The sequence below is a fragment of the Rhipicephalus sanguineus genome, chromosome 11 (genome assembly GCF_013339695.2).
Source record: "Rhipicephalus sanguineus isolate Rsan-2018 chromosome 11, BIME_Rsan_1.4, whole genome shotgun sequence".
Classification (NCBI taxonomy): domain Eukaryota; kingdom Metazoa; phylum Arthropoda; class Arachnida; order Ixodida; family Ixodidae; genus Rhipicephalus; species Rhipicephalus sanguineus.
The window spans coordinates 40,378,323-40,390,383 of record NC_051186.1 but is presented as its reverse complement, the minus strand read 5'-3'; the positions used below and the strand labels follow the sequence as shown (position 1 = coordinate 40,390,383).

At 46.3% G+C, this 12,061-nt stretch overlaps 1 protein-coding gene across 1 annotated transcript in view; it reads right to left on the bottom strand.

The window, feature by feature from the left end:
- LOC119374428 (glyoxylate reductase/hydroxypyruvate reductase) overlaps positions 1 to 9,549 on the bottom strand; it is a 38,105-nt gene extending 28,556 nt beyond the window's left edge. The window contains exon 1 of the mRNA XM_037644517.1: positions 9,295 to 9,549. Within this exon, the coding sequence (XP_037500445.1) occupies positions 9,295 to 9,365 (71 nt within the window). The 5' untranslated portion in view covers positions 9,366 to 9,549. The remainder of the gene's footprint in view (positions 1 to 9,294) is intronic.
- Positions 9,550 to 12,061: the final 2,512 nt, after the last annotated feature.

The following is a 12,061-nucleotide window of genomic DNA, read 5'->3' as shown; positions in this document are numbered from 1 at the left end:
TATATATATATATATATATATATATATATATATATATATATATATATATCCAGATGTACAACAACCCAATTTGACATCCTTGACTTTTTTTTTTCTCTCATACGGGAGTGACGGGACAACCTTGAGTCGCAGTCGAACGCTTCCGCTTTTTTTCAAATTGTCATAATATGACTGCAGGGGTGCAATCGCGGAACTATGCTATTTCCGATTCCAATGCCATATTCTATGCTATTCTTATCATCCACCACTCGCGGCTGGCTGATCGCGTTGATAACGCGGGCGGACCGTCGTTCTGACCACTGGTCAAGCGCGAAAAGCCCGAAAAGCATTGGAATAAAAAATAGAATCGTTACGCGATAGCACCCCAGGTTATTTTTTCTTTCTAGATTTTAATACCTCATAAGCGGCTCGGAAGGAGGAAGCAAACCAAGTGTTTATCCAGCAGCTGAACACATAATATGTCCTTGGAGAGAAGAACGGCGCGAACATAAAATATTTATACACTTTGAGAAAGAAAGAATCCGAAGACCGCGTCTTTCACATCTCGCTTGCAGCTTCTTTTCCCCGAACAGCGTGTTTACAAAAAACACCGGCTTATTAACTGCAGAGAGTTGGAGCAAACGAAGGATTCCCAACACCCAGCACAAAAGCAGTAAATAAAAATTTAAGAGCCCCTGCCCTGCCGGGAAAATGGGAGTAGGCGAAGCTTGGTTCCTGACGTACTACTTTCTCTCTCTGTATTTCTCTTTCTTTCTTTTATCTATATCTATCTATCTGTATCTATCTATATCTATCTGTATTTATCTATATCTATCTGTATATATCTATATCTATCTATATCTATCTATATATCTATCTATCTATCTATATCTATCTATCAATATCTATCTATCTATATCTATCTATCTATATCTATCTATCTATCTATCTATCTATCTATCTATCTATCTATCTATCTATCTATCTATCTATCTCTATCTATCTATCTATATCTATATATCTATCTATCTCTATCTATCTATCTCTATCAATCTATCTCTATCTATATCTATCTATCCATCTATCTATCTATCCATCTATCCATCTATCCATCCATCTATCCATCCATCTATCCATCCATCTATCCATCCATCTATCCATCCATCTATCCATCCATCTATCCATCTGTCTGTCTGTCTGTCTGTCTGTCTGTCTGTCTGTCTGTCTGTCTGTCTGTCTGTCTGTCTGTCTGTCTGTCTGTCTGTCCTTTTTCTTTCTCTTTCTTTTTCTTTCTGTCTTTTGTCTTTTGTCTCTTTCTCTTTCGTTTTCTCTTTTCTCTATTTATCGCACTGTGCGGTCCCTCCTAACCGTTTCGTTCTTCCATGCCGGGACTTGGACTTTCATCCACGTTCTTAGGCAACAAAAGATGGTCATGCATTCGTACCCAGGTAACAATGAAATGTGGCAACGTTTAAGGACAAGTCACCTCGACACAATATCAGACTGCCGTATCAGAAAACTGTTGATCGCCAACAAGCCCACGACCGAGAGAGCTTACATTATTGGAGAACTACACGTATACAAAATACACGCGCGAACGGGGCACCTTCCAGGGCCGCGTTTCCGCATCCTCACCGGCGTCGGGCTTTTTGAGTACGACACCGCCACGGAAATCTGCTAGCTACAGAAGCTTCGCTTGAAAAACTCACAGGGTCTTATGCATTCGCCTAAGACGAAAGCAATTTGTTTTCTCAGTCCACGTATTGATCCTCCTCCGCCCCTTCCGAAGGCTTTGGGCACCCAACGTGAGTAAGGCCATGACTGGGCCATAGTTGGACACAACTTTAGAAGTCCTCGGCATTTCCTCCACAAAGGCGGATGCGCACAGAGCTGCATTAACGGGCGCGCACTCCTGGGCGGGGCCTCTCCGGACCTCTGAAGTTGTATCCGACTATGGTTGGTTCGTGTCTAAGTCTTGGATACGCGCTGTTTTAAACAATATCGACGAAGAAGACGCAGAGACGAACAGAAGTAAACGAGACGATACGCTTTGTCTCGTTTGCGTCTTCTTCGCCGATATTGTTTAAAACGGCGCATATCCAAGACTTCGACTGCACCCAACGTGGTTTTGCGCTGCCTCCGTGATTGGCCTACCTATGACGTCACGTCATGTGGCGTTATAGTGGCACCCTCATGACGTCACAAATATGTGCGACGTCATAACGTGATTTTTTGCATCACTCGATCATGTTGACGCCGACGCCGCCGACGGTCACTTTTCGCGTATGATGAGGTATCTAAGGCTTTCGCCGTAAAAAACATGCAGCTCCAACGCATAACGAGACAAGGTGTATGACCGGGCTAGTTGGTATTCCATATTGATGTGAACAGCGCGTGGGATACACAAGGACGAAGAAACGACGAGTCCTCGTCGTTTCTTCGTCCTGACTCGTCGTTTCTTCGTCCTTGTGTATCCCACGCGCTGTTCACATCAGCATAACGAGAGTCAAGCGTCGAACGGTTACGGCGTAGACAGAGCCCCTAAGAATAATAATACCTGGGGTTTTACGTGCCGAAACCACGCCGAGGGCTCCGGAAATTTTGACCATCTGGTGTTCTTTAACGTGCATTGACATCGCACAGTGCACGGCCCTCTACCATTTCGCCTCCACCGAAATGCGACCGCCGCGGCGGGGATCGAACCCGCGACCTTAATTCAGGTCAGCAACCGATCTCCGTAACCGCTACACCACCATGGCGGACGCAGAGCCACTACATGTACAGCACACGTGGTCGTAGTTTTATCGAGCGCACCACTCACGGTTATACGAAAAAAAAAGAAAGAAAACGACAAAAAGAGCGTCAGTCTGGCGCGCCGTCTACCTGCCCTTGTCCTCCTAATCGATGTTCGCCGGGGAGAAAGCCCCGTAGAGGTATTACATAGCCTACTGGCGGAATAAAAGGTCACGCCTTGCACTGAAACAATGTAAAGTTAGGCCATCAATGGGAAATCGCGCTCTTAGGAAATGCGCGTTGACATTATAGAGAATGAGTGCTCCATTAAGCGCGGGAAACAATACACACGTCTGTGGACCATTCCACAGGAGAGAAGGGGCACCTACTTTCTGTACTGCTGTACGATAGTAACAAAGGCTGACGTCGCTGCTTCGGCAGTGCCTTTTTTTAGGGGGGGGGGGGGTCACGTGTTTTTACAACAGCCCAGAGGTAAACATTGCATTGGTCTGGCAAAATTTGGAGGCACAAAGAAACGAGGACAAGAATTGACTTGGACTAGCGTCAACTAACAACCGATTTATTGGAAATAATTAACACTGCATTCCAGGTAACTTCAGGCGCATGCGCTTGTCACATTGATAAGCACAGTAGCAAAATGACAAACGACCTTTAGTTATCAACAGTTGTCTAAAAAGCGCAATTCGTTGCGTTAGTTGGCACTAGTCCTGTCCTTTCTTGTCTTAGTTTCTTTGTGCTCCAAATTTTGTCAGCCTTCGTTGAAAAGGCGTATAGAAGCGGTTTAGGTAGCCTGTCCTTTTTCCGCACCTTATGGTGACTATCTCGCGCAGTGCGTACACGAGTTAAGGGTGAACCAACTAGTTGTAAAAATATTCACTGTCCATACATTAAGGAAATTAGTACTCCTGCAGGATTTTTTTTTTTTGCATACGATTGTGTACTCCGCATCACCAAAGAAATGAAAGGCGTTCAAACTGATTCCTGTCGACCGGTGTTAATTTCATCGACGTGGAACGGGATTGGTGGTGTTTTCATAAAACGTCCTGTTGACTTCATTGGCGCAAATCGATTTACATTAACCGAACATCGTTCACAGAAAACGACGGTCCACAGAACAACGCGCCACAAAGCGTTTGGCTCTCCTCAAACCGAATGACGGGACCCACGAGGGCTTTCACACGAATCGTATAGCTTTGCGGGATCGCGCATTGCAGGCCTCTAGAGGAAAGATTCCCCGCCCCTGCCGAGCCAAGAACAGCGTCAAGGTGACCTTGGCAAACGTTCAGGGTAGTCTGTTCACGGAGACCAAAATAGCAAACAAACAAAGAAAATAGAGCCTTAAGTGACAGTCCAAAAGTGGCACCCGAAAAGAGTACTTCGGAGGGGAAGTCGTTTCTAAGACCCCAAACTTGTTGAGAGTCGTTCCATGTCGAGCCTAGCACAAGTAACGAAGTAAAAAAACGGAGCAACAGCGCTAAAAGCCAGGAAGCGCACGCGGGAACTGCCGACCGATAACGGCACGCAAGTCGTTTCGAAGCCGAAGAAAAAGCCGAAAAAGCGAGCGACGTGCAATAAAGTTCTTTGTATGTCATGTCAATAACGTTATTTGTATGTATGTGCGTTGCGGTCCACGCGTCCTACAAAGCCGTGTCTTAGAGGGAATCCCTCGAGAGATAAAGTGGACGGGAGGACGACCGCCGCCGTAGCTTAATTGGTAGAGCACCGGACGCGTTATCCGAAGGTTGCAGGTTCGGTTCCTGCCGGCGGCAAGTTGTCTACTCGCGCACTTTGATTTCTTCACACTTATATCGCAGTTACTACAAATAACGCCCCCTTATACCCTCCTTGGCTCGATTGTCTGTCGGTTCTGATTAAGGTCGTGTCGAACGAAGGAAAAATACCTTATATTCCCCTTCATTTGTTCATTCAAGCGAATTAGGACCGATAACATCCCGAGCAAACGCGTTTACCCTTTCTACGAGAGATGTCCCATAGACAAGCCAGGTGGATAAATTTTATGACAAGGTTCTTCCTTTAACTCAAATCTCACAGGGTCCCTTATGCGTTCACCTAAGGCGACTCGAGGCGAAAGCCATATTCTTTCTCTACTCAGTTGATGTGTTGTATATACAAATGACGCGTATATATATAAATGCAAAGTGTGAAAATTTGAGTGGGTGGGGAGGGTTGAAGCCCCAAGTTACGCCATAGCGTTGCTCCTAATGCACTGCGGAAAAGAAACAATCAGCTGGTCCCGGTAAAGACGGTTCTTGCACCGCACGTGCCTTTAATTCGGCCCCCAACACTGGGAAAGGGGCAACGTACCTCGGCTACCTCCTCTCCTTGCGTGCTGTTATAATGGGAAAGCGACGAGGGATGCCGAGGGGCCTCTTTTAAGGGGGCACAACAGAGAGAGGAAAGGTTGAAAAAAGCTGGAAGCTCAGCGCCCAAGACACGCTGAAACCACCGCTTCAAACGCTTATGCTGAGTACGTAATAGTAAAGGTGACAGTATACTAATAAATCGGACTGATTTGCATACACTGATACTAACTTTACGAAGAGCGCAGTATAAAACGGCACGTTAAAAATGTTTTGAGGTTTTATGGCTTCGCCTGGCAACGTATTGTGCGAATGCAGTATTGTACGGCCGAATTCGGCCAAGGTCATTTCAAGGTCAAATTTCGAGTGGGCCGTGACATGGCTTAGGCGTGCCCAATGTACCGTAGTATCATACATTCCCATTCATATCGTATACATGCATGGTCAATGCCAAATTACTAATTTCTTGTTGCGTGGCCATGCCTGTCCACCTCCCCACTAAGTTCCGCTGAAATCTCGCATTCTTTCGCGATATCTCGATAGGCAGAGTAGAGGTGCGTCCACCCTAAAGAAGCTGCATGCACGACGGCTACATCGTCATAACAATTATCGCTAGACGATCTAACCTTAGGGTGACGGACGATATGCCCGAGATATAAACACGTTTCTGTCCTATGCGTTTAAAGTTCATTCTTATATAACAGAAGCGCTGATAAGACAAGGACATGAAAGTACACAACACGAGCGCTTACTCACAACTGAAAGGTTTATTGCTTGAAAACAAAAATATATAACTAAACCCATAGGTCGGCATTCTCACTCAGTCGACTCACGCAGACTCAGACTCAGATCGAGCCGCGAGTCAGCCTGAATGAGTCGGGGCGAGTAATATTTTGGCGAGCTCGAGCGAGTCCGGGTGAGAAAAATTTTAGTGAGCCTGAGTTCGAGAGAGTCCGGCTGAGGAGAATTTTGGTGAGTCTGAGTCCGAGTGAGCCCTAAGCGCAAAATATATTTCATGAGCGAGTCTGAGACAGCTCCACATTTCTCGCCGACCTAATACCCGTCCATGCGCACCGTGGACAAAGCAAAAACACAGAAGATAAAGCTTTCAGTTGTGAGTAATCGTTCGTGTTGTGCACTTTCATACCCTTGTCTTCTTAGCGCTTCTATTATATAAGAATGAACCAACCAGCTCGCCTTTCTGTTTTGCCTTTAAAATTTCTAATGTTTTGCAACACCACTAGTAGGTATACCTACAATCCTAAATTGCGCTTAGTTCTTTTATCTTCGACACCCACACCGTAATTCTAATGAATCGGCGCTTATTTGCCTGACGCATTATATGACAAGGCCAAAGTATTTCACCTGGTAGAAGCTTTCTATACAAGCCACGTTGCCATCTCCTAAACTCTTAACGTCATGCCTATCATTTTTCGTTCCTTCAATAATTAAACAGTACTCCGATGTAACGCCAACATCCTCGCTTGCACGCCCAAAATTCTCTTAATACTGTCCAGCTCATTAAGATTCTGTACTAAGTTAGCAGAATGCCACTTAAACTGCCGGATACCGCATATTGTACAGCGGCAGAAACTGTTCTATAGTACTTCACGTGTCCGTTTAAGCCGATAGAAGTTCGCGGCTTCTCAAGGATCAACCGCCGCAAAACCTAGTAGTGTACTTCGAGATATAAATAAATGCAGCGCAAACATAATAGACCACTTGTACGAACGCGTCGAAGGACGCACCCCAACGAGCCAACACCCGTGATCTCTCTTATCCAACCGATCGAGCCACCGCACGTAGAGCGCATGCACTCAGTTCAAGCTATTCGCAGAGCCGGAATCCACTTCCACAGCTGACATCATGCCATAAATTGCGAAGAACAAAGCAACGCTATAAAACACAAGACGATGCGGCAGCTGCTACGTACACTGTAAAGCTAGCTAGGTTATAAAACGTCGATTGCAAAAAAAAAAAAAAAAAACGAACCACAGAAATTTTCAGTACCGATTGTGAAACGGTACGCTGTGCTACGTTTGTATATATGTATTTGTTCCATTTATACAACTACGCAGTCGTAACTTATGACGGCAAAAAGCCACGCAGCAAGCATCTACGTTCTACGCCAGCTGTCCCGCAACAAACTAAAGAGCAACGAAAAAAAAAAAACAACAAAAAAACACTCAGTTCCGACAAGCGGGTTTCACTGTTACGCATATCGGTCCTGAGACAAAGCCGGCTTTCTGTTATCTCCGCTTACGCAACACATCGCGCAGTAAATTAACTCCGTCGCAACGCCGACAGTCAGGAATGACTTCAAAACGTTTTGATTACAATTATAAGTGACGTAATCGTTTGAGGATGTATACATATCTCTGTTGACAGAAGACCAAGCTTTATATGGCGTCAGCTTCGTTTCCTGGCGATAAACGTTGACAAAAGAAAACGATACTAGTTGCTCAGCACTAACGGCTCGCCCAGTACGTCGCGCAGATAAGCGACCGCGCGGCACTTCTAAAAGCGGAAGGCAGCTACACGGAATAAACTGCAACATCGACTTCGCAAGTACGTACATACACACGGACGCACGCTACACCTTGAATACCGGAGATAAGGAGCGCACATATAGCGCGCTCCTTATCTCCGGTATTCAAGGCCATGCATACCGCCGCGTATTTCACGCGCGGGTGAACGCATTTGTAAGCGCCGACTGCTTCGCTACTACGCTCGCGTACTTCCGTCACGTTGGCTTCCAACGCTTACACGATTCCGCGTATGCCTTCTCTCCAACTTTAAAAGCGAAAAAAAAAAAAGAAAGCGAACTAAAAATGTGGCACACTGACGCACTAAACGCGAGCGTACAACAAACCGTGGGTGCACACTGATAACTGTTGGGGTTTAACGACCCAAAACCACGGTTTGATTATGAGAGGCTCCAAAGTGAAGGGCTCCGGAAATTTTGACCATCTGGTGTTTAACGCGCACCTAAATCTGAATACACGGGCCTCAAGCATTTTCGCCTCCACTGAAATGCGGCTGGGATTCAGTCCGGCGACCTTTGGGTCTGCCCCACTAGACCACTGTGGCGGGTAACTAAACGCGATAGAAAAAAAAAAAACGCAGAACACACTGACGCACTAAACAGCGCAGCGTAGAACGGGACAGACTGGCGCTCTGAACGCGATCGTAAAACAAAACTGGGCACACTGACGCACAGAATGAGAGCGTTCACCCCTCGGCGGGCCTCCGCCGCCGACGCAGCTGTAGTAACGTTTTATTAAACGGGTTAGGGGACTAAAATAAACCAAGCCCCGACAGCGGAGTCGGAACGCGGAGTCGGCTTAAACTGTTCTCCTGCAGAGATCGCAAACTCGGAACTCGAATGCATGAAAGCGGGCACGTAAGGACTTCCTGAAAAATGCGAAAACGACTGACGAACGTGAAAGCAAGCGCGCGTAGAGCGCGCGCACGCTGGGAGAGTTGTCATTCAGTTGACCTTCGCGTCGCCCCCCCCCCCCCTCCCCCACTCTTCCGTACCGCACCGGCTTTTCATTTCCTCCACGGCAATTCGCGCACAAAAGCAACCCCTCGGGATGTCGAGACGGAGAGAGCGACCGAACGGCAACACAGTTGCCGACGCAAGCTAACGTAAGCCGATCTGCCAGCGTTCCTCGAATAAGGAAGAGCGCCTCTTGTTCAAGCGCTTTCTCGGAAACGCGCTCGAGTCAGATTGCGCGAAGTGGGGGAAATTTAACCGAAAGCTCTTACACCCCTGAACTGGTTAGTTCGTGAAAACGCGCGCTCTCTCTTACCTCTCTCAAAAGAGCTCTCGCAACGGAAATATATCTTACGCGAGATACGATCTGGCGGGGAGAGGGGGAGAACATTTTGGCGGGCTTGGTTTGAAATCCGTGACAGATGCGACGCGCGTTGTAGATCCTCTCTCCTAGAATCGTTCCGAAACATTGCGTCGAGCCAAATTAAAGCCGCTCGTGTTCTTGCCTCGATGAATCCTCGACCGATCGTTTCGGGTCGTTCCAAATCTTCCAAAATAAATAAATAAATAAATAAAAAGCAGCTCGATCAAATCGCATTCCGTCGCAAAGCTCTCAGCGCTCGACTCCCAGGCGAGGATCCGAAACCTGTCAGAATCGAAAGACCTGTCAGAAGAGAGGACCCAGCCCGGGTTCCGAAAGTGCGATCGCGCGAATGAAAAGAGAAAGTAGGTCAGGCTTACTGCTGCTTGAGCTTGGCCATCGCCTCGGCAGGGATGTCCGGCCTGGTGACGTACACCTTGGGGCGCGACATGGCTGGTTGTTGCGATGAGCGACTGGACCCCTGCGGCGGTTTAGGAAGCGGCCCTGCGGTAGGCTGGGAGGAGACCGAAGATTTGAACGTCAGCAGGCGCCGGCTCGCTGCCTCGTTCTCCGCCGCTTGCACTGACTGCCGCAGTCCACGAGCTCGGCGCTGCTGTAGCGCGAGGAGCGCGAGCCTCGTTGCGCCTGCGCAGTGGTGCCCTCGAAGTCACGTGACCACGCGAGCAGACGGCGGCGGCTGCGGCTCGCGCGGCGACGCCCGCCTGCCAGCTAGTTCATATTGTTAACGGCGGCTTGTTCGATGTTAGCATTGCGGAATAGTTAAAAAAAGGGAAAAAACACACTGACACAGGCTAGAGAGACGATACAAATAGCGAATGCGCACTGTATTCGCTATTTGCGCTATTCCACAATGAATTCATACCAACTAACTCGGCTTTCCTAACTACTACGATGCTAGCGTTCCAAATAAAGCATCAATAGGAGAACACTAATTAAAGCTGTTTGATCGACTACGCTGCTTAACAAAGAAACAGAACTATGCCCTCGTCGTATAGAGCGGTCAACAATGCGAACGTTGTTTTGTTTTGTACACCGCAAAACAACAATTGAACGAAAACGATGAATTCTGCGTTTTGTGATTGTCTGTAGCTGATGCAACAATAACGTCATTCATAAGTGTGCCAGAAACCCAGGTTAGACAGCACTGTGATTAGTTGGGTAGTTAAGAATTTATTTTTTTTTCTCCTTCCCTCTCTGTCTATTGCCTTTTTTATAGTTATCGTCATACAATTATTTGACTGACGCAATAGTAACATCATTCCTAACAGCACGTGGTTTCAACAATACTGTGACTGCTGTGGTCACTGCAAGTTTACCTCCCCCACCCCCTCTTATGATGTTTTCTTTCTCTCTCTCTATTAATGTTGACTTACATTTTTATTATTTCCGGGCAGGAGCTTTCTGTACGCAATGTCCGAACATTCAGAGAGCAATAACAAACTGACTCATCAGCTCCCGTGGTTTACTGCATCACGCTTAGTATCTGATACTTTGTTCGAATTATTTTCGTTGCTTACAAATCACCCGAGAGCCTTGGAATAACCGCGTATGATGCAAAATAGTGGTGGTATTGCCCGAGAGCCCCTACCAAAACAACCACACGAAGATATTGATCGAGCCCGTTCTCGCTTAAGTAGTGCTCACGTAATGCAGTTACTGTAGCAGTTATTAAAAAAATATGTCGCCCACGGCCTCCCGTTAGGGGGTCCTGTCAGTAACTCCTCAGGATTCAATAAAGTTAGTTGTCTGTCTGTCTGTCTCTCTGTCGCCCTGGCACGGATTCGGGTTCACTGTGAAATAGTGACACAAAGCGAAAATCATGTAAAAAGAACCACTGCGCCGATATGTGTATGTGAGATTCAATTTTCCGCATGCATATTTTAAAAAAAAAACGTGCTTTTCTTGTTTATATTTTTGTAGGCTTACTGTGTTGTTTGTTCGTGCAGTGTGCAAGTATTTATTGGGAAAAGTCGAAACACTTAAACTGTCCATTGGGATAGCCGGTTTCTTATGTATACCACCATCCAATATGTGCGCAGCTATTAAAGAACTAATCATATAATTAAATGGGTACTTTCTACAGCGACAATAGTTGTTACATTATTGGTTTAGCCCGACAAATATATTGACGAAAAAAATGACGAAAATAGGCGAAAAGCGTTGCGCTAGTTTAACAGGCAAGCGTTAAACTCCCCAAACATTCACAACGTAGTCAGCCTCAGACTTCTGCGACCTGCGTCTGTTAAGTCATGACGCCCCAATTATAACGCATAAAAAAAATCAGCACCTCAAATAACATTGTGAATCCATTCTCTACAGCGGCTTTGTGAGTTCTAAGAAAGTTGGTTCAGTTAGAAAATGTCCTTGAGACGGATGCCAAGTGTAATACCGATGTGCAAGCTTTGTACTTACATGTATATGCGTTACATAGGAGCCAAAATGTCCGCTTTCACGTCTTTTTGTTATTGCTATCGAGCTTAGCGTTTCTTCTTTAAGATACGCGACCGGGTTTACTTAAGTCAACAAAAAGCGTGCAGACTGAAAATGTCCAGTGTGTTTTCAATGTCATCTCACAGTTGAGCAAGCTAGCTCGTATATGACACGTTCCGAACTCAATAAATTCAGAATTGAGTGAATATAACGAAGAGTGTAAATGCGTGCAAGACAAAGGCACTGCCGCACTGAATCGTACCAAAGCAGCGTGTAATTCATTTGAGAAGAGAAATAAAGAAAGACTCAAATCATTTCTAAGCTCATATTGAGATCAACCGGCTGTAAAGCTTCATTTTTACCTTCGTTTTTGTCGTCGTTCTTGTTATGCCATCGTAGCCTTAGCCTAGCTATTCCACTCAATGGATTTGTGCCTTTTTTTTTTCAAAAGGAAGCGGTCATCACATCCATGAATCCAGGTCAGCTGATGACAGGGTTGCGTCATGACGACGCCGCGCAGTCGTAACACGCGTAGCAACACGTCGTCCCGTTTCAGTACATCTTCCTCCATTCCTCCGTGATTGGCATTTGTCCTAAACGCCGTTCAGTCACATAGAGACACAGAAAAACAAAAAAAAAAACGTAGAAGTGACCACGCATGCGACCTCATTACTGGAGTGCCCCAATACGACTCCG